Source organism: Odontesthes bonariensis, chromosome 24 (genome assembly GCF_027942865.1).
Source record: "Odontesthes bonariensis isolate fOdoBon6 chromosome 24, fOdoBon6.hap1, whole genome shotgun sequence".
In the NCBI taxonomy this organism is placed as follows: Eukaryota; Metazoa; Chordata; class Actinopteri; order Atheriniformes; family Atherinopsidae; genus Odontesthes; species Odontesthes bonariensis.
Genome location: NC_134529.1, coordinates 12,926,602 through 12,949,797, shown reverse-complemented (window position 1 = coordinate 12,949,797; position 23,196 = coordinate 12,926,602). Strand labels below are relative to the sequence as shown.

At 41.2% G+C, this 23,196-nt stretch overlaps 1 protein-coding gene across 7 annotated transcripts in view; it reads right to left on the bottom strand.

Annotated features, from left to right (window-relative positions):
* Nucleotides 1-5,610: 5,610 nt before the first annotated feature.
* Nucleotides 5,611-23,196, bottom strand: part of utrn (utrophin) — a 163,933-nt gene continuing 146,347 nt past the window's right edge. For all 7 annotated transcript variants that reach the window (XM_075459716.1, XM_075459715.1, XM_075459717.1 and 4 more), the window contains 7 exons: nt 22,575-22,640; nt 13,810-13,971; nt 12,727-12,964; nt 9,876-9,951; nt 9,590-9,673; nt 8,664-8,689; nt 5,611-6,997 (listed from right to left, as the gene is read on the bottom strand). In XM_075459716.1, coding sequence (XP_075315831.1) covers nt 6,989-6,997; nt 8,664-8,689; nt 9,590-9,673; nt 9,876-9,951; nt 12,727-12,964; nt 13,810-13,971; nt 22,575-22,640 — 661 coding nt within the window. In that variant the 3' untranslated portion in view covers nt 5,611-6,988. The remainder of the gene's footprint in view (nt 6,998-8,663; nt 8,690-9,589; nt 9,674-9,875; nt 9,952-12,726; nt 12,965-13,809; nt 13,972-22,574; nt 22,641-23,196) is intronic.

Genomic DNA, 23,196 nt, shown 5'->3' with positions numbered 1-23,196 from the left:
ATCAGATGTGAGACTAGGACATGGTAAGAAACAAGTGCCTTTGTCCTACCTCGGATCGTCAGGAATACTTCAAGGCTGAAATGTTAATCAATAATTCTTCTTTATGCATATGGAACCATAGAGTGTGACACCTTTTTGTTTTGTTTTTTTATTTTCTAAATCAAATCAAATTTATTTGTATAGAACATTTCATGTACAAAACAATTCAAAGTGCTCTACATAAAATAAAAGCATTGCAGCAGGGAGTGTAAGAAGCATTAAAAATACTTAAACAAATATAAAGAAAAACAAATAAAATAATTTAAATGAATTAAAAACAAGCAACAGTGCTGATAAATTAAAAGATACCGTGCAGATTTCATGCAAAGGCACGAGAAAAGAAATGTTTTTAACCTGGATTTAAAAATGTCTACATTTGGTGAAAGTTTAATCTCCACTGGCAGTTTGTTCCACTTGTTTGCAGCATAACAGCTAAATGCTGCTTCTCCGTGTTTAGTCTGGACTCTGGACTGGACCAGCTGACCTGAGTCCTTGGATCTAAGAGCTCTGCTAGGTTTATATTCTCTGAACATATCGCATAAATGGCTTGATCATCAGGCAACAGGGCAAACAATCGCGTTTAAAAGAAAATGGCAGACTGCACAGGCTTTACCTCTAACTTCTTTGATCTTTTACTACGATCTAAGTGGACCGGTGGGAAAAAAAAGACAAAAAACAAAACTCAAAACTCGCCTGATTCAAATACCATCGAACATACGTGAGTTCCTCTGGAACTGAACCACATTATTCCCCCAAAGGTTCCATTTCATAATCACGCCATTAAAAACAGGGAGAAATGGGGGAATAAAAAAGGTTAATTTTTTTTAATGGCGTCCCTAATCAGTGCATAGCCAGTTCAGGAATAAACCTGACAACATGGTTAGCCTGTAGACAGCAACGTCAAAAACAGACACGATATGGTCTCATGTAAACATCTTCAGGCTCATTTCTAGGATGAACTTAAACCTTTCCTGCATGACGGTGTAATCCTCATTGGATTTGCTACCAGCAGATATGTTTTGTTTAGAAAACAGGAAGAACACCATGTAAAAGCCAGCATTTCACTCACTCTTGTCTGAGGTATTTTATGAGAGTGGAAATAAGCAAAACACCCAAGAGCATATTCAGCATGCCAAAGTGTCATTTCAACATCAGAACATCCTCTGCATACTAAACAACAAAGAGATTCAAAATCATAGTGCCTGCGGAGAATTTATCAGAAAGGCCTCTGGTAATTTAACAGCATCAGTTCCACTCTCATTTCAAAATATGGAATGCATAACTGCAGCTCCTAACTTCTTTTTTTTTTAAATTTCTCATTTCAAATTCGCCCAGTTATACTATCATCATGCTGTTGTGGCAACAGGGTTCCGAGAGTGTTTCTCATGACCACAAGCAGTCCTTTAATAATTCAGAATGTTTCTCCCTCAAAATCTGGAGGATGGCAAAGCAATGGGGGGGGGGGGGGGTATCTGTCAACGCTACCTGTCAACCACAGCAGGGAGATGAGCATAAGACTGGCCTGTGGCTAGATACATTAGTTACCATCATTTATCACAACTCTCTAAGTAACACACACATACACAGATGTGTGCACAAAATGCAGTAGCGAAATGTGATTATTTCTGTATGCTGTATGCAACACAACAAAGACCCTGGTCTTATTTTCCAGATATGATAATGGAACCCCTTTTACAGCTCAAACAAAATGCCCATCGTGTGTGCCCGGCCTCATGTGTGGTGGCAGCAGGTCTCTAAAAACAGTGGGCAGTAATGTCAGTGACTTGGCATGCAGCTAATGGTCCATGCTGAAATAAAAACTGGCAAAATACTAACTCCACACTCACCTCCCACAGCTTTCATTTCAGAGCAACCAGTTTTGGTTTGTTTGTCACTGAACCCTAACAGATATCATGAGTAAGTCTATTACAAAATGGAGTAGGTAATTGAATTTTCCTGAAAAATTTATTTTAAAAAAATGTGCATAAAAGCAAAATAAGAAAGTATCCTTTCAGTTTGTGCTGTATATTTCCTTTTTTAAATGTTCTTTTACCGCCCTCAGAAGGAAAATCCCGATACGGAAATATTTAAAAAAGCATCCAGCTAGCTTCTTATCATTAATTGTCAAAGGGAGACTTAATATGCAGCAAATGGTAACTCACCATGTACACTCAGCATTTTCAAGAGATCTGAAGTGCGCTGGGGACAATAAACTTGAGCAGGTAAGTACTGCGAAGGAGCTGTTAAGTTTAACTCATGTTCGAAGGAGCTGGAGCATTTACATGGAGGACCACTGTGTCAGCATAAAGGAGATTTCTCTGCTGACATAAAATAATCCGTTTCTGTGACCATGTAAAGGCTGCTTGGCTTCCTCTCTGGGGTCCAGTCTGTATCACATATTCCACACAGGTCCTGCGGTCTCTTTTCCCTTAACATCTGTACCCCATCCCTGCCCTGTGCCAGGGGCAACTACCCGCTAAGACATCCACACCATCAGCACCAGTTCTGTCGCTGCCTGCCAAGCGTCTGATCAAAGAGGACAGCTGTCGAGTGGCTCTGCAAGCCAGCCAGCATTGATGCATGAATGAAAAATGGGCAGACGAAAGGATGGAATAAGCATCCAGCACGATCAGGGTCACTTTTTAATCCAAAATAAAACTGGTTTGGTTGGTGGACAGCTGAGGCCACAAAGCCAAAATCTCCATGTCTTTTTTTAGCCCAAAGCAAAAAGAATTACTGTGGCAGATCACAGATGGTGGTGCTCAGAGGAGTAGAGACAATAGGACGAGAAAACTTGACGCACAAGTCCAGCGGTTTCCACACCACCAAGAGGCAAACTCCTTGGCCAAAATCCTGAGGCGTGGCTATGTTTAAATTTGTGAAAAAAAGTCCTTATTATCATGTCTTATCAATGTGCAAATGTCATTGTTTAAGAAAAGAAAAAAATATTTTATTTAGCCCAAAGGGTGATGATATAATCATTGTTTTACAACTGCCAAATAAAAGTTCAACAAAGAACTACATCACTAAAAGTGAAGTAGTGTGTTAATAATTTGTTTATTTGAAACTTTGTAAAATCTAATCAGTATTATACCCATTTAAACCAGTCGGCTCACAAAATGAAATAGAGAATGATACAATGACTCCAAATCTTCTCTTAATTTCAGTTTATTTTTCTTTTTTTTAATGAGCACTGTGTCTTCACTCTCCACTATTGTGAGGTCAACTCTGCCCAGTGTTCAACCCAATGTCGGCTGTTTTTTTATATGGAAGAGTAGTTTGCTCCCCTTCAACTTGCTTGACACCATTTAATGTTAAACTACACCTGAAGACAACGAACCAGCTGAAAGCTGTTGACATCCCCTGCCTAGCTAAAGCCTAAAACAGGGGAAATTAAGTAAATTGTCAGTTTGCTGAGATTTGCTTTATGCCAGAAGTGAAGATGCTTGTATCTCAAGTTAATCATAAACCACTATTTATTTATTTTTTTAATCATAAGTCTCTACTTTTGGACTTTGAGACTTTAACCCCAGGATATATGTACTGAGATACAAACCCAAAACTCAAAACAAGTTTTAGGTAGATTGAACTGCTTGTGACAGACAGAGTCTGATCTGGTGTCGGCGTGTGCTTTAGCAGCTTATCCCATTATCATCTGCATAAAAACAGAAATTTGCATGTGAAGCGTTCAATCAAAACTGGGGACTGGGGCATGTAGTTGGAAGCAGCCTGATGGAATCATTTTCAAATCAACTTAGTTTGTTTCGGTATTCCCAAGCAGGTTAATTGGCTAAATCACAGTTGGACCTCTGTTGGCATAAACGCTAAATAAGCTAAATAACCTTCTACAAAATTTCAGGTTGCAAGCAAACCTGAGGCCCTTCTGCGGTTTCTGAGGATGGGAAATTTACATATTAACAGGAAAATTCATCTAAGTCGATATAATATTGTCAGTTTTCTTCGACTCCAGTAAAGTTGTCTCAGCGTTCTTCGTTATCAAGTCTTGCCGATTTAAATATGGGGCACACAGTTTTGACCTCTACATAGAGGACCACAAAATATAGCTTACATCGTTATCATATAGTTATTCTCCAAATGATTTTTTTTATGCTGACTAGCAGAACCCTTATCTTTGGAGGCTTTCCTTATCTAGAACTTAACAGTTTAATGTTAGAGCAGCATTAAAATATGAGCTGGAGTAAAGGATTCCCATGCATTCTTGTTTTAAGTTTCATGTGAGGCTATTAGGTTGTAGCAGTGATTCAACCAAATCCGCCTTCAGCCCAATTGTCACATTAATATTAATAAGAAGAGTACAGCTCTCTTTATTATCTAGCAGGGGATAAATACTCCCCCTCCCTAGTGAAGGGTGCTTGGATACTTAGAAACTTCTACATACACGCTCATTCTTGCAGTGTATTACAGAAATGGGGGAGGTAGACTAATTTAAGCACCTCAGGGAGCCCAGAGGATGCAAACACTTTTCACAGAGTAAGTACAGAAGCCCCAGATCAAATTAGGGTGCATTACCACTTGGCTACCGGAGCATTTTTAAAATGTCTTCTCGAATTACCAGACCACAGATAATACGGTGGAAACTTGTGCAGCAAAAAACTGGAAATGATCGGATGTGTCAGAAATCAAATATCTTCCGAACTATGTTGAGTGGAATAAGGTTTTTGGACTAAGACCTTCTCGATGAGATTTTGCTGGAGAACACTTTTAAGGTCAGAAATAAAGATGAAAAAAGGGAAAGACTCATTTGGAGTTTCATGTAGTCTAAAGACTACAGAATGTAGCCTGACAGGTTGTGAAATAAGCTCATTTTAAACCATGAAATCACATGTGGAGTCGGATTTTGATTTATAACCAGCAACAGGAAATGGGACTGAGTTAGAAGTCATCAGAAAACTTACACTCTTTAGGAAAGGTGGAATACTGAACACTAGCAATAGATAAGCAGTGCAAAATTACCTCTTAAATAACTCAAGCTTCACTTTTTATCTATCTATCCATCCATGGGCTTATTTCATAATAATGTACTCTTTGACCCCATGAGGACGCTTGATTTCAGGAAGCAAAAACTGGGTCAGAAGAGCACAAGCTGAAGAAGATGGTGTACACCTGACTCTAGCTGCATGAACTGCCATCAGGAGCGACTTGGGGCTCGGTACCATGGCAACAGACGCGGAGCATGTGGGAGGTCCAGGGCTCGAACCCTGAAAGGAGCAAACAATCTGCCCCACAAGCCATCCCAGCTCATACCGTTAGAGGTGAAAAGGCTTAGCTTCGACAATTAATTTTGAATGGTTTATTTTCTCAGCCCAGCAAGCTTCCTGCAAACATGTGATAATGATATACCCTCTCGCTGTGTGATTGATTCCTCTGATGAATAATAACAGCTCTGGCCAGATGACAACCGAGAGCTCAGCAGTAACGAGGTCAATATTCCCCAAACCAGGAGTGGAAGCAGTTGAATTTATCTGGGGTAAATCACCTAACATGCCTTTTTTTAAATATTCACTTGGCCAATTAATTCACTCCAGACAAATAAGCAGAGAGGATGTGTGCTTTTGCTTGTTATAAAAATTTTATTTAGAATAAAACAACGTAGCCATAGTACATGTAGTGTGGTCAATCTATTTTACATACCTCAGAAGAAACGACACAGTTCTGCCATGATAGGGTTCATCATGATTGTAATTGTTAAAATCACCACCAACATCATAATCAGCCTACAGTCAGAGGAGGTTATAGTAGTGTTGTTCGGTCTCACAAGTTTTACAGGATAGCACAGAGCACAACGACACGACGCAGTGAGGGACCAGTGCTAGAAGGCCAGTGGAAAACCCAACAACAGATAAAGTGATACTCATCGTAACGGGAGGCTAGCTTCAGCAGGCCACAGACCCTTTGTGATACAGTAAGAACTTTTTTTTTTTGTACTTGGTAACTCCTCATTGCAGTGTACACCAATACAGTAAGCTAAAGCGTCAAATGATCAGCCAGACTGTTTGTAAATGATCACACAAACCTTTTTTTTTTCTTTTTTAACAAGTACATGACGACAACAAACAAAACTGTGTCTATGAGTCTGAGTCTGAGGTAGCAAGGCAATCATGGCTTTCCTCTGATTTCTCAACATATATCTCTTAAAATAAAAAAACACACAACAGCTATTCTACATAATGGCAGGCCTCTTACAAAGCCAGATTCGGGACAACTTCAGATTTAAATCTATATTTTTCAAAAACATCTCTCTTTATTCACAATCCCACCATAATTCATCAACGCTCATCCCTGTCCTCCACGCCTGGAATGACGAGCTGTATAGGCACACAAGGGGTTAAGTTTACGTTAACAAACCTTAGTTGAGACAAAAATCTGCCGGCATATCAATGCTTTAAAGGGGAACTTGACATCAAACATGCTACAGGACAGATTTCAGAAGGTATAGTACATTTTCCGAATCATCTTTACGGCCACCGAGAGCTCTTTCTCAGAAATTGTGTGCGCACCCAAACAGTTAAGTCTGTGGCTACTTCCATGGACAAATAAAAAAGCAACTAGATGGCACAAAGCAGTGGAATGACAAAAAAAAACAAAAAACAAACAAACAAAAAAAAAACATGTAACACTTTGATTCCCAGTGATGGCTGAACTCAAAAAAACTGATCCCAAACCAAAGCTTTGAAAGAAAACAAACAGGTTTAACTAAACAGAGCCCCGCGTCCATATCCTCATCTGCTCATCTAAAGGAAAAAACTGACAGACGTTCATGATCAGATACAATCTACTTGATAAAATGTACAGTTTGCATAGTACAAGACATGGTGGTAAAACTAGTTGGGTTGTCTGCTTCTGTGCGTCTTTGGGTCCAGGGATTGTTTGTTTGGGAACGGTCTGACACTCTCGTCGGCACACAGACACTCCGTGGTGGTGCCGGTCCTCACATCACCTGAAAACACACACACACACACACACACACACACACACACACACAAACCGACTTGAGCCAGACAACAGAAGTTACAAGTGTTTTCAAGCACAGTCTGTAGCCCTAGATTCTGTATGGGATGTTAATACATCACATTAGTACAACACATAAAAGTGTGTGTCTGCACTCAAGTGCACCCATTAAAAGTTGGAACGGTGCAGCAGGTGTACGCGCCTCATTTCTCTTCATCAAGACATCGCTGTGTGGAAACATGAGAAGTTTGAACACGGTAATCGGTTTTGAAAGCTGGTAAATGGACTGCAGCGTCCTGGGCCAGTTATAGTCCATTAGAAGCGCAGCGAGGAGGAGACAGAGGAGGTAGGTATGGATGAAACTATGGCTCTACTGTTAGAAATGAGACTCCTATGAGTTTTCAGCAAAGCCTCAACGTACAGGCCAAGAACAACAGTGTGGCGACGTGAATAGACTGGCAGAAAATGTCTGGGCAGACACACATTTCTTGTTTTCTTTTTGGAAACTCTAATTGGCAGCATCCAAAATCCTTTCAGTGTTTTAGTTTGGGTGGTAATGTCTGTTGGAATTTATAAAAACTAATTGCCGCTTTGGGACCAACTTTCAGTAAATTGTGTTCGTGGCATAAAACAAAAATAAATAAGTCTTGTAACACCACATCCGTGAGGTAACTCCTGCTCTGTAATATAAATTCTGGATCACTATGAACAAATGAGGGATGAAACGTCGTCATGAGTTTCCCAAAACTTTTTTTCCCCCGTTGTCGATACCAGTGAAATGTAACAGCTCGGTTCTGCCTTTGGGTCTTCGTGACTCACAACGGAAAACCCTTGACAGTAAACACATGCTTGCAAACTGGTTTGTTGTGACTTCTGTACTGCTTTGTGTTTGATGCATTTACTTTGACTGGTTAAAAAAAAAAAGTCGAGCTGTCAATCATTGGATTGATGGAGCCTCCCTTGAAATGAACATCTGATATCACACTCAAACTCACAGAACGATCAACAGTTTTGTATCCCCTTCCTTCTTTCCCTGCTGCATGAATTAAAACTCAATGATGATTGCATAAATAATCTGAATAATAGATGAATATTCCCTGTGCGTACTGCATACAAAGTGCGCATGAGAAGATTTTACAAAGCAACAATAAGCCTGACGTGACTGCATGATGAGACGAGGACGTGTCTAGTTTGTTAGTTTGTCTGTGGTATTTGGCATTTAAAAGTACTGCATGTGTGCAGAGTGACGAGCTGAGTGGACTGAGAAGATACCGTCCGTAAGGATGAGTGCAGCTGAGTTAAGAGGCACCAGAGTGGGTTAAGTAATTACAGTGAGGAGGTCACAGACAAAAGCTTTGACAATACTTCTGTCCCAAAATGTACCTTCGCCTCAGACCAGAAGAATGAGAGCAGCCGCTAATAGCACTCACACAGACATCCATTAGCTACCTCTTTGTCACAGGCTGCATGATATGAAGGCAGGTAAAGGCTACATGGAGGGCTCTGCCTTTATGGCAACAGCTATAATTACCTCTGAAATGTGCTCTGCTCCAACTTCACCCACTCATTAATAAAATACAAATCCAACAAAACAGACAACAGAGCAGAAAGAGAGAACAACGAGCTGCCAATAGGTCGCGGCGCTTGTGTCTCACCTGTTGTCTCGAGGAGTGGCTCGAAGCTGTGGAAGACCAAACAAAAAGACACATGTTGAACACTTGAACTTTTCAGGATTTTCCAAGTCTGCGCTAAAATCATCAGCCTTCGGGTGCCTCCCACTTATTCATGCACACTCAGCTCTGTGCTGCAGTCCCGCTGCCTCGGAGCTATGCAGTTACCAAAGTCTAATAATGCCGGAGCAACTGCAAGATTACAATGGATTTTTAACTAAAGCCCTCGTAGGATTTTCAGCCCTAAAAACTGAGGGGAATTTAAAGTGGTTCAATATGTGAACATTTTATTTGTGCTCTCTATTTGAATAACATCAGCCAAAGGAGAATATTATTTCAAACTCGGCTAATAATGAGGGTCTGAAGTTTTTCGGCTTTTTGATTACGGCAAACACTAAATTTGAATAATAATGACAACGAATCCCCTGAAGAACGCATTTTAAAGCCTGGGTCTGAGCTTTCATATCATAACAATGAAACACATAAACCATTTGAAAAGGCACACAGTGAACTGCTTCTGCTGGATTGCAGGAGTTTTAAGTAAGGCTGTTTGAGTTGTCCTCATTTGAACGCAGAGCACACATACAAACAAAGCTTTCTTTGAGTGGGGGACGTGGGCGAAAGAAAACATGGAGGAAATGACTGAAAAATTGAGTGTCACAGATAACCTGAAATGTTTCGCCACTTCCAAAGGTTTGCATTCATACCATGATTTGCTTCTCTCTGAGCTGATCACTTGATGCATCACGTAGTATTCTAGGAAACTCATCAAACAACACACACATGCTGTGTGCTATAAATAAAAAGTGGCGTCTGAAAAACTAATCGGACTGAAGCATCGTTTCCCCTGCTGACCTTTGACCACGTGGAGAAACACAAACCTGCAGAAGCCGAGAAGAGGGAAAACTTACGGCTGCATGCGGGGAAGGAGTTGTTAATCTGCTCCATTACATCGGCCAGGTCAGAGTTGCTGTTGTGTGGGTCCAGCAGCTCATCTGAACACACAAACACACAAGCAAGTTGGCTTTCCCTTACCGGACACACTGTAAAATGCCTCCATAGTGAGCAACAAGTTTCTTGGCTTTATCTCCGGTGAGCCATAATTAAACTTTCAGCTTTTTTTCCACGGCAACTTAATTCCAAGGTCATACACAGAGGGTGTGTGCCTGTGCCTGCAACTCTTCTTCAGTGTCTCACCTGAGTTTTCAGTAAGTGGTCCTCGATCTTGCACAGTGGGAGAGGACGCGCCGTTTACCCTCGAGTCCACCTCCGGCTGAGATGAACACAGAAAGGGAAGCGAAAAAGAAAGGAGGGGGGGGAGAAAAAAGGAAAACTCCATCATTCTAACATAATTATTCTGCTTGGCGTCTTCTTGACAACTCCAAAATTAGTCGTGCTTCACGGAGGCAGGCGAAAGCAAGAAAATACCAGAGGGCGGCAAAAGGTGGCTGTTATGTGTTTCCAAAACATTTCCGAAAAAAAAAAAAAACACAAGCGCCTGTCAATGCTCCGAACGGGGGATAAAACTCACATTCAAAGACCTCGAAGGGTATTTTTTTTCCGTGACCGCAACAGTAAAAGCTCCTCGACTGCCAATATGAATGATTAAAATGAAAATTATGACACTGAGCCAAAAGATATTGCAAAAGTCTTTGCGCCCACACTGAAAGCAACAATATCAAAGTTTAATAGCTCTCCTTTAGTATTATTACATTTTTTGCTCCAAGCATTTAAAGATCTGCTCGGGCTGAAGTTGCAGACAGTAAATACACGTGACCTGCAATAATCCAAGCCTGTGCATTTATTATTTTTTTCAAACAGGATATTATCTGTGAGAGTATACGTACTATTTTGGTTCAAAATGCTTTCCACTGGCTGCCTTTAGCCTCACTTTAATGTCAACAGTGAAGTTCACAACTACCTTGGCCTGAAGCGAGCCCCAAGGTACTGTGAACATCACTGAAAACACTTCTTCAGGGTAACGGGAGAGTTGAGCCACAGACAGATTCACAGAGTGATAATCTAATGTGTCATTACAAGTTTAAAAAAAAAGCATCATAAACACATACTTTAGTTCCAAGTCAGACGGGCCGATAAAACCGGTCATTTTTCTGATTCCACGGAACAAATACTTCATGTCCAGTGACATTTATGGAGGAATCACTCATTCCCTTTAGCCTTTCAGCTGCAACAAACTAAATAAATCTTTTCCCCTCCTCTAATAACCACCGTCTTCTTCTTCTCCTGTTGCCCCAGGAGCGAGTAAAGGTTAACGTGTTGGAAATGTCCCTAGAGGACAAACGTTATCACCAGCCTCATCTGAGAGTAGCTGAGATCGGGGCTTCGCTCGGCCTTCAGGAGAGTGAATTTAATGCGTGCCATCAAACCAGCCAAGTTTATTATTCCGGAGCTTGGCAGTAGCTCGCCAAAGGTGATGGAAAGACACGCTGGCATATCTTTATGTCTCCAGGGACTCAAATGTCAGACGACACGAGTTCTTATTTAGCAAGGGGCTGTTTTTGAATGCACAGGATGCCACTAGGCTTGTTTTTATTTTGGTTTTTCAGAATTAGCATCAGTATGACTTCAAAGTGCAACAATCTCAACGAGTCTCCTTCGAAAATTCAAATGAGGCAGAGATGTCATGCCGCAGTGCAATTAAGAACGCAATTATTTCTATTGTTTTGTCTGTACCCCAGTTCATCTACAACAGTTGTAGTCGTTTCCACAAACTCACTCGTGTAACAATGTGGCGGAAAAACTTTGCTGAGTCACGTCAGCCGCCTCCTATTTTTCCTGAGTTATTACCGGGCTTCCAGCTCCCCGGCTGCTGAAGAGCGAGCACCTTGCCCGAGTTTTTTCTCAGTCTGATTTGCCAGGATGACTTCGCGCTTGGCTCGCGGGTTGTGCATTTCTCACTCTGCACAAACAATCTGACCTCAGCGAGCATTTAGGTCGGGCACAAAACAAATCTGGAAGTTATTTATAGCGGGAAGAGAGATGAATGCTGGGTGGAATGTAAATGTTGTGATTAGGATCTAATCCGAGAGTTGATTCGTCTTAGTTATTCAGAGACATAAAGGCCAAAAACTGAATGAGTTATCACAAACTGTGTGGATGTGGGAGTTAATAATTACAAGTATATATTCATGCTGATCCCTCACTTTTATTTGAAGCAATTCATGTCAGTGTTTTCACTCATTTAATTAGTTCTTTTCCTTCTTTTTTTTAAATTAATGAGTTGCTCTGAGACATCCCTGCCAGCTGGTGTATGAGTCTGAACTGTGATAACTGCCCTGCTGCTCCTCAACAACAAGCCTAATGAACTAATAGGAAAGACAACTTATGGGGAAAGTAAAGTTCAAATTAAAGCCGTGTATGTGCTATGTTCAAAGGAGACTGCATGGGTGTAAAAAAAAAAATCTTAATTTCTCTGGAGAAATGTATTCATTTCATTTCATTTCAGAGAGCACAACCCAAATCATTACTAAATATCTAGTGAAAACTGGTTCGCCACAAACTGTAAAACGGTCTAATGGTAGTCCCTAATTTCTGATGAGGACAAGATGAGGAATCAGTAGATGATGCAAGACAAAGAAACGAACTATTCGTCAAAATAAGTTGCCTCACGCGGTTTGTGTGTCTGAGATATAGCAATGAAAGTGTGTTGCATGAACTGCTCACAGTGTCGCTTGATGTTTTCAAAGAAGGTTGAAGTCAGAAAGAAAGCAAACTCAGAGATTTGCAATGAAAGATTTACTTTGGTTAAAACAAGCTCTCTTTGATTCTTTAGTGTGTCTCATCTGCATTTATGGTCCGGTTGATCTTGGGTGATATCAAACGTTAGCTGATGCCTGGATATTCTAATTTATTTGGGATATTTTTTGGCTCCAGCAGAAGCTAAGCATGCAGAGTGGAGTGGAACTGATTCCATGCTGTTTGTACTGGAGAAACATGGAAGAACGATTGTATATCCTCTCTTTTCACCAATAACCTGCTGATTCTGGAGATAAAAGTGTCCAACAAAGAAGTGCAAGCGTCACGTCACCTGGTGCAGAAGCTGTCGAAGGCGGTGAAGCTGAGACTCCAACTGTTTGTTGTGTTCCTCCAGGATGTGCATGCGGGCCTCCAGCCGGCCTTTATGCTGTCGCAGCCGCTTGGCTTCAGCTAGAAGATCGGCCTCATCGGGGTTGGCAGAGGGGCCCTCTGATTCCCAGGGGCCTCCAGCGGCAGCCCCTCGTTGGCCATGCTGCTCCTTTAGCTGCTCATACTCCCTCTGCAAAGACCTACGGAAGTTGGGTAACAGGCAAAAAAGAAAATGTAATTAAAAAGAAACACCAAATGCAGGTACTTCCAGACATAATACAATGGGTTGCTGGACATTTTATTTTCCCAATTTGACAACCGGGAGACGGCAAATAATTAAAACATACTGTATGGTTGCAGATATCCATGAAAAACTCTCAAACAACATTCAACAGCTTCATCCTGAACCTTCACAGTGGGATGCCAAACAAAATCCCCGACTCATGTTTACCTCTGCTGTTTGAGAAGATTCTGCTTCAAGTGGATAGACAAACATAAAAGATCCTCCACCATACCTCTTGTCTCACTCCCTCCTCGCCCTCTCAGTCTTGGTGCAGAACCATAAGCTGAAGTGCTTTACTTAAGTTGGCATTTATTAGCCTGGCAGTAAAGCGCTCACTCTCTCCGCCCCGCCCTCCCAGAGTCTCGTGTGTGTGTGTAATCAGTGCTAAATCATTCCAGTCGGGCTACTGGCTTCTCCACAACAATAGATTTAACATTCACTCATTTCTCTAAGCCAGCGTAATTAACAAATCAAACTGGGGAAGGACTTGACGTACAGAAGACAACAGGGTGACAGGAAGTGTGCATATTTGTACCGATTTTTGGACAAGATTGTTCCAGTGAGCCCAGAATCTCAAACTACACCAAGAGGCTGTAAATAAAAAGCTACGTGTGACGACAAATCTTCAATTACCATAAAACAGACTTTTCTGCAGCTTTACGTAAGGATAACTCCTAATCAACCAGGACAGAGTGTCAGATGAGATATTATCCATCTTAATAAATAAAACACCAGCAATATTTCGACATCTTTAATGCTCACCTCTGCTCCTCCTCCAGGCGAGCAATAATCTGCTCCAACTCGCCTCGCTCCTCCCTCTCCACAGCCTGCAGGATCTGGGCGGGACTCTGGGGCTGGCTGCACGGGGAGCCCTCCCCTCCCAGCGTCTGGCAGTACTGAAGGATCAGGGCGTGCTCATCATCCCTGAGGAAAATGCAGAATATGTGATGAGCGAGCACTCCAAACTTCCTGCTCCCATCAGTCACTTCATGTTCCGTTGACTTAAAGAGCAGTAACTTCGTAGATAACACAAAGATTTATCGAAATCATCTGAGCCCGATCATCTTTTGAAATGAATGCTGAATGAAAAGAATGCTGGAAAATTAACGTATTATAAAGTACTGCTCTAAAGAGATAGAGAGGAGAAGCTGTCGATACTGTGAGGATTAGATTACAATGCCTTTAGTTTTTCAGACTGGGTAATGGAGCCTGAAAAACAGCACAAATGCTACACATGATATTATTTTACAGAGATGCCTATTTTGAAGCAAGGTGATTTTACTCCCAAAACCTTACCAACAGGTTTTTGAATACCTAAGCCCAGTTATGTGGTTTAAGGTGGCACCAGACAGCAAGGAGTACCGTACATTACTGCATCTTATGGGAAGCAAACTCAGATCTCCGAAATGAAAGTCACGTGAATAACTCCGTGCGTTGTGATCATGTATTTCTACACACTCCAAAGAGAGAAGCCTTTCTCAATAAAGGTTCAATAAAGGTTGAAATGAACTGCCAGGAGACTGTTGTATGTAACAAACCAGTGAACTTTGTTGCAATGCTCACAATCTATACATCTGTTCAAGAACTAAATGTGTTCTCTTAATGTTATTGTCTATAAAATATATATATAACTATTTTCAAAGTTATAACAAATTAATATTGCTTGTCCAAAGTCTGTTGTGACCCCGGTTGACAACTTTTCTGCAAGGTGCAGCTGAGCAATTGATCACCAGACGCCCTACAGCCGCTGCCACTCCACTCCATCGGCACCAGTGATGGACAGGGGCAGCAGCACATTGTGGTAACTGCACAGCAGATGACATGAATTAAATGCACATGGGCAAACTTGTCAAACTATGTGGCACTTATATAATGAGGATTTTAGCCGAGCAGCATATTGGAAAATAGCCCGTGGGTTAACACATGGTCTTAACGGGCCGTTTGTCAACCGATATTCATGACTTGTTTTGGTGTTTTGTTATTTTTGTAGATGGGTTTCTGTGCGACGTTGTCACAGACGTGCATGTACAACTAGGGGGCAGAAAGCACTGCTGATCCCCATTTCTGTGGCAGAGCTAAGCTCCTAAACAGATAAAAAAGGCACCAAAGTGAACCAAGCGCTAAAAAAGACGGACATAAAATTTTTTTAAATCCTAAGGGGATCACAGCCCTCTGCAGTGCCCACTTTGTGTCTCAAAACTCTTAACACTGATCCACTGTGAAGACTTTGTGTCTTGTAAAAACTGAGAACCAAATTAGATGCATTTTTCCATACAAGATCGGCAACGTCCAAGCGAACAACGCCATCAGTGGCAGCCAATGTCAAAAACCGGGTGAGATCATTCGAAAATATTATCACCTTACATTTTCCAAGTATATTCTAAGACTCTAAACTATGAAATAGCATTGTATGATGATTGATTGACCTAACAATGATTTATGTTATCGAGCCAATAACAATAATTTACGAGACTAAAGTATTTTGTCTCGTTAAAGAAGTTTACTACAATCTCGTGCCTGCCAGCCACAGCACATCGAGTACTCTTTGTAAGCAAGAAATGCATCTATTGGGGATTCAGCTAAATTACAATATGATGAGAGAGTAGAAAAGAAGCAAACAAAAAAAATGCCATTCTTCTGTAAAACATTTAGATTTTAGATATTTCCGTGATAACGATGCCACCTCAGGTGCATGGTATCTTTTACTGTTGCTTGTTTTTAATTCATTTTAATTCTTTTATTTGTTTCTCTTTATATTCTTTTATGTATTTTTAATGCTTCTTCCATTCCCCGCTGCAATGCTCTTATTTTATGTAAAGCACTTTGAATTGTTTTGTACATTAAATGTGCTATACAAATAAATTTGATTTGATATTTGGAAAATGAAAGCACATCAACCAAAATGCCATTAACTCCAGTAGAATCCAAGCAACGCCAACGTTACAACACGATGTGTGCTTTTTTACTTTGGAGAGTGAGAGAAGTATTGTTACCCCGTGATGCAAAGATGACTCAGTGGTTGTGGAACAAGAGAAGCAGCAGATCCAAGAGTCTAATCTAAACAAAAGTGAACAGCTGCGATGTTTAAGATCTTGTACTACAGCATGTCTGCTACACCGAAAGCTCCACAATCCCTGCCAGCACAGATGCAACAGATGTGTCCGATTACTGAAATAATGGAGGATGAAATTATATGAAGGGACAGGTGGCAAATCTTTCCAAGGCTTAAGACGAAAACCCAAAAACCCCGCGAGAGGAAAAAAAGAGGACGGTTATTTAAAATGTCTCAAAGTGTTAAAAGTTTGAAAGCTTGAAATACAGTTCAGTTGAGAGAGTTTGGTGGCGAGGTCTCTCTAACATAGTTTTCAATGCACTCCTAACCATTGACTCGAGCTAGTCCAAATGTTCAGTCCTCAGACTGTCGTGCTGCCATTTGAATCGGAAAGAAAACCGGTCAAAGGAACATTAGGATTCTGCCTTTGCAGCTGTGGTCAGTGGTTGAGTTTATGATCAGAGACAAAGTGCTGGTTATACAGAAACCATCACTGCACAGGGAAAAGGCACAAGGCAATTTAGATTGGAAAAATGGTAATTACTTCAACCTTTCACTTTTGTTCTCCGTCCTAAATAGATTTTAGTAAACAATGTGTTTGTTTTTGCCACCAGAGTGCTCGTTTTTTTTCTGGCTCCAACTTCTTTTAATTATCGGATTGTCACCGTTTTTCTGTATCCAAGCAATTCATTTAGTTTAAACAAGGTTATATCATGGGGAAGAATAATAGAAAAAAAAACCTACAAGCATTAGAGAATGTGTATTAATTACATTTAATTATTAAAAACGTCCCCGTCTCATCGAAAAGCACCCAGGCAAATACTGTGGATAAATAAATGGTGGCTTGTACGGATAGAAAAGGTAAGGTGAGCAAAACAGGACCTGCTATTCAAAATGTCTCAAGTTCCACATTTTAACTGATCAGTGTTCAGTTACTTACTCTGACTGCCATCACCGCCACACGCAGAACACGAGAGTTAACAAATGAGAATCTTCTTTCTCAGAGAAGACAGGAGTTGAACCGCTTCATGACCCCGGATCCAGCTCAGCCAACAAGCTAATGAGAGGTCCACAAAAGAAGGTTTTCCCCTCGTTTCGCAAAAGAAACAATAAAATAAGCAAGAAACCTTCCCTCTATGCCAAAGACAAAAAGCTTTTTTATCATTAACCACTACCTTGCATGAAGTGATACGTGAGTTCCGAGCACGCTTTCTGGAAGCGGTGCACCCGTTCCAACCTTTAATGCATTTTAGTACAATTATATGCAGCAGCGATAAAAGACACAATGCCTTTTTTTAACTATTCATCTCCTTTAAATCGCCAGCTCCCCCCCTGCCTTTTCTAAAACAATTCATCTGCAAACGTTGCTATTGAAAATATTTTTCTTGTTTAGGTATTTCTAACCTCAACAGTCTTTCATAAAATGCTCAGCGAGATTCTGAGGCTGCCTATAGGCACAGCAAAGAAAGTGGGATGTCACACAGCTGCTGCTGCAACATGCAGAAATACTTCAATACACACACACATATATATATATATATATATATTTCTCTTTGAAATATGGTTATGCTGTGGCAGGATAGACGTGGATGATGAAGAAAGGCTCAACTCCCCCAGAGAAGATTGAAAATTGGTGGTAGTTTCGCCTTCTGGGGCCACTGAGGGGAGTCCTGCGCAGCTAAATGACCAATTAGGTAGGTTTCTAGCAACTCCTAGGCTGGCAGGGGGCACCAAGAGGACAGCGGGGTGGGGGAAAACAGGAACTACATGGGTAGAGCTGCCTCAAAAACACCTGCTATGAGACACTGGGAGAAAGAGGAGGTGCAGTGAAAGGACTGGAGACCTGGTGGGACTGGCAGAGGAGAGAGAGATCCAAAGAAGACCCAGAAAGAGAGAACCAGAGGGGTGCAGAAAGGATTTAAAGAAGAGGGCAAGGAGGGGACACGCCGGGAGGGACCTCTAAGGTTTTTATCCAGCATTAGTCAGATGCCCAGCGAACATATCACAAAGCAAACAGCTCCTCTCCAGCTGAATACTGTATCAGCTTCTTAGACTCAGCTCGAGAGGGAAACAATGAGAGATAAAGACACAGAGAAACAAGGAAAAACAGAAGAACTCAGGGATGCCAGGAGAAAAGAAGAAAGAGGTGCATAAAAGGGCTTAAGGAAGATAATCTCTTTTTTCTTTCCATGTGTTAGAACCGTGTTTTCTACACGTAAACTCCAGTAACCTCGATTAATTTAGGCTGAATGTCGCCAGCAACCGAACGCAAAACGCGAGAGTTTCAAAGAAAGGAAAGACAAGGAGGACAAGGTAGGATGAAAGTTGGTTTCAAATGTAAAGGGTGTGAAGATTAAACGGAGGGCAAAATAAGACAGGAAAGGGTCGAAGATGAGAAAGGTAGAGATAACCAAATACCAAAGCTGGGCAAAAAAAGGAAGCGGGACGTCTCGCTCCTCAGCGACATCGATGACAACTTTGTTTGGAGATCAGAGAAAATCCTCATCAAGCGCTCCCTTTTAGATTAAAGTGATGCAAGCACTCAAGCCATAGGTGTCTATGTACACCCTCAGAAACTAATTACTGAAACAACTCTGTAGCTTGCAGTCAGTACACATCGGTGTTTGCAAGACTTGAATGACAAGAAAAAAATACAAGCCGAAAGCCAAATATCTACATAACTGGCAAATACAGTCATCCATTTAAAATGACTTCCACTAAGACACTGCTATCTTCAAAGAGTCCAATCACGTATGGGGATCATTTTTGTGAGCATGTGCGTCCTTGCAAACAAAAAAAATGGATTGCTGCGATACAGCAGACAAAGAGGCTGGAGTGACGTCAGCTTTTGTCACAAAGTAATCATTTCTACAAAGAAGAGAAGCAGGAAGGAGCTGAAAGAACACAATGTCTGTCTTCTCCCAAACATCTTGGGCTGTGTGGGCTGTTAAATGTAGAGGCATCACCATAAAACAATACCGCTACTCTTACTTTGACATTTAAAAGATAACTATTGGGCACAATTGGTGTGAAAAAATTGCAGCAGTTTTATTTAAGGGACCGTTAGAAAATATACATCACTGCCAGCTTTCCCTGCAAAGACCTCGTATGTACGGCAGTGCTTGAAAGATCCAATATTTCTGCATTTAACGGCCAAGCCCAAAATCCTACAGCAGACAAGCAGCAGGTTTCTGTTGGAGAACAGCAGCTTTCTTCCATCTTTGCCGTGCGTTCCCGACGCTGAACTAATGAGCATAAGCATCGGCAAATGGGAGAGAGACATTCAGTTAATTAGAAGCTATCCGTGGCATCTTCTTTGTGATCTCACACAGTCGGAGGGAGGATGACAACGGTCTCGAATAGACTTCTTTCTTTCACCGGCGACATTTGGAATTGTCACAGTGTGAAAAGCACAGGTGTAATGAATGCCATCAACAGGGGCAAAGTTACTTTCAGGTGCCCCAGGAAAACTTGATAATGAACCAGCATGAACAGCAGCAGGAGCAAGTGGAGCGCGGTGATCATTAAACCACCCGTGTCTTTCCTGCTATGACACGTAAAAAAATAAAAAATAAAACACTGTACAGGAAATAAAGCAGGCTGCTCTCTCACATCTATCTGCCCTGCTGAATGAAAACACCCAACTCTCGTGTAAACATATCAAATACTAAAATGCACGGTAGTTTTCTCTCATTATTTGACATAAGGTTATCTACTTAAGCTGATATTTAAGGCTTTTCTGCGTCAAACAGTGATAGAGTTTCTGTGAAAAATGTACGCTTCAACCGCAAATGTTCTCCATTCAGAGTCTGGATATTTTTCTAACACACTGCAGTAACTAAAGCTTCCCTTTCTTGCATTAAAAATGTGCATTATGTAAATAAATGATGTGCCGAGCAACAGCCTCCTTTGTCTCATAAAGTCTGTGTTTGTGCGGTTCGCCGTGCTGACAAAAAACAGCCCGCTTAAGATGTGTGCTGGAGAAACATGAAAGCTTTGGTCATCTTACAGGCACTTACATTTAATGACTGCCATTTCAATGCTCATCTTGGATGATTGAGCTCTTTTATCTGCACATTTGCATTGTGGCTATTTCGCGGCAAAGTGGAGAAAAAGGTAGTGAACAACTAGCTGTGATTATTTTCCAAATGCTTTTTTTCTCTCTGCTGTTACGCTCGTTAACCTTCTTCAAACCATCATCTTCCTCACCTCATCAGCACTCTGTAGACTTGAGACTTTTTCTTTTTAAGAGGCGGCAAAGATAATGGCTTCCTCTCTTCACAAAGTCATCGTACAGGACACAGCAGCACAAACGGAAGCCTGAAGAGGAATGGTGGCAAAGTCTCTGAGCCGCACTACGAAAGGTTTAAGAGGAAAAGTACAGCCACCTGTTTCCTCCATCCCCTGCTCACCAGAAACATTCTTTTTTTTGTTATTCTTCGTTCCTCCACCTGATGAACTGAAGAGCAACGAGAGTGGACGGCTTTTAGGAGTCTTCAATTGAACACTTTCTCTGCTAAAAATGTTTTTCAAAGTGATGCGATCCACATGATGCATCACAAAGAATGCATTCTACAACACAATGAAGCTGGATGTTTCTTTTCAACCAAGCGGAACATTCTCCAAGGTTTTAACTTCGCCAACCCCCCCCTACTCCTTTTTAAAGAATTTCCTTTGTGGCAATCCCAGATCTATACTCCCTTCTTTTCAAGCAGCAAACTGGGAAACTTTCAGCTCTCCAGGCACTTTTCAACACTTCTAAAAAGACACTTGTGACTTGCTTTTTTGGCTCTCTGCTACTTGAAATCGTGATAAGATATGAGATATATATATATATATATATATATACACATCATATCACAATTTCTTATCAAGGAGGTCACGACAACAATCCATTACTTCCAAAGGCAGTAACACAGTAACACAGTGACAAGTGTGAGCCCATCTTTAATAGTATGTGCTTCTGTTCAGATGTGATAGGAGCTCAGAGGGCAAATGAACTTCAAGAACACAATTCCCCAGGAAGGACTGTAGTTCCAAATGCAGTTCAAACATGTCCTTTAACTTAAATGGCGTTCTGTAAACACACACACACACACAAATAATGATGAACTGCACTGCTCAGGGTACTCATCTACCTTTCATTTAATTTCATTCTCATGGGTTGTCATGTTCTCGTCTCACCTCATACAACGTTAATGTCAGAGAAGTTCAGAGCTGTTGCTTTCACTTGGTCTTTCAATCTAATCAATTCCTTTCTTGCTAAAGTAAGGCCATCTGCTTCCCACTATATTCAACCACACCTACTTAAAGCTGCAGTCTGCAGGATTTGTTGTTGTCATACGTAAAGTCCTAATTTTTGGCATTTTAAGAGTTTACATGATCTATCAGAACGCTTGAAGTTGAAAACGGTGACCTCCGTAGTCGCAAAATGCAAGAAATGCTTATTTTTTAACCGAAAAATGAAAAGTTATTCAACTTCCTGTCCCGCCCTATCAAAACACATGAGAACTCGTGCACGTCTACGTGCACGCCAGATTTGCGTACACCACTCCTCATTCATCAACTCACCTGTCATTTGCGATCATGGAAGACACAGTAAGTAGACTAGCCCGTAATGAAGTTCAATAGTCTAGATAAATAAGCGTGGGGACGAGCCTACCTTGTATCGCGCGTGCACAATCGGTGATTGACAGGCAGCAGAGCCCAGCTCGTAAACCTGATTGGTTACCTTTTACCGGTCCGGTCTGCAATTTTGTAAACAAACCTGCTGGCTTTGGAGGGACCTAGCGGGACATATAGGGGACCTAGAGAACTCATTTTTTTTTGTATTGGGGTATTTAATGTACTACTTTCAGAATCCCCGGACAGTTCCAGGCATTATGCTTGAAAAAGAGTTGCAGACTGCAGCTTTAAGCCAGACAAGGCGTTTGTTTTTGTATTTTTGTGACAGGTTAACAGCACTCTTGCAGCTACCTTAGCATCATATGAAAGATAATATCAATAAACATGAACAGAAAGCCCACTGGGTGAGAATTCTTCTTTTTGGGCTTTATTGATTTAAATGCAGTACTTGAACATGACTGAAGCTAAAATGCAACATGTCTTAATACTGAATATGTCCACCCTTCCCTACTCTTTGAATCGAGCTGACTTTAGAACATAAAATAAAAACTCAAGATATGTCCTTTTTAATTCCGTGGAAGTGTGTCCATTCTCAAAAATAAACATTAACGTTTAATGCAACACTTGTTTGTCGGGTGCCTTGAATGATTTGCAGCATTAAATCTGAATACGTTTCAAATCCAAGCTCAGAATATGAAATAAAAATGGGAGAACTTGAGTACAACACAGTGAATCAGAATTGATCTGATTCAGAAAACCAGAGACAGCACGCAGCCTCGCTGTTTGCGCTTGATGGAAATACATAAAGTGAAGGAGAAGAAAATGTTGAAATTGACCCGCAGTGACTTACATGCTTCCTGTGGCTGAGCTGCTGTCAGTGGGCAGAGAGCCATTGGAGCGTTCCATCTGAGCCAACCTGCGGGAAACAAAACATCAAGAACACATTGCCTGTAAGAGGACGAGCTCAAGCTAAAGCATTTAAAGGCTGTCAATGCTCCAATTATATGCAGAACACCAGTGTCAACAAACAAGGACATAAACACCGCAGAGGGACACCGATTAAAATTGAATGCACGTCGTGAACTCTCTGAGCACATTAAATGACAAAAACCAAAGTAGCTAGGAGCAAAATTAAAAGATTACATAAGCTAATGCGTCCTAATATATGTGTGCACAAGCACAAAATACTATGTTAAGATGAATATGCATGGCAGAGATGTGAGGCTGTGTGTAGCGTATGTGGCCGTCAGGAAAACATTTTATGATTTCATAATCATAAGATCAAAGCCTGGATTCACTAAACCCTGCAATACAGAGGATATGGATATGATCCACACACCACTCTTAACTACGACAGTAGTTAGAATTCTGAAGTCAAATGCACATTTTTTACTGCACATCCAGAAGCTGCCATGTAATCTCCAACATCAGTGTCAACAGATCAGTTAAATCTGTAACTCCGGGGGCTTTTG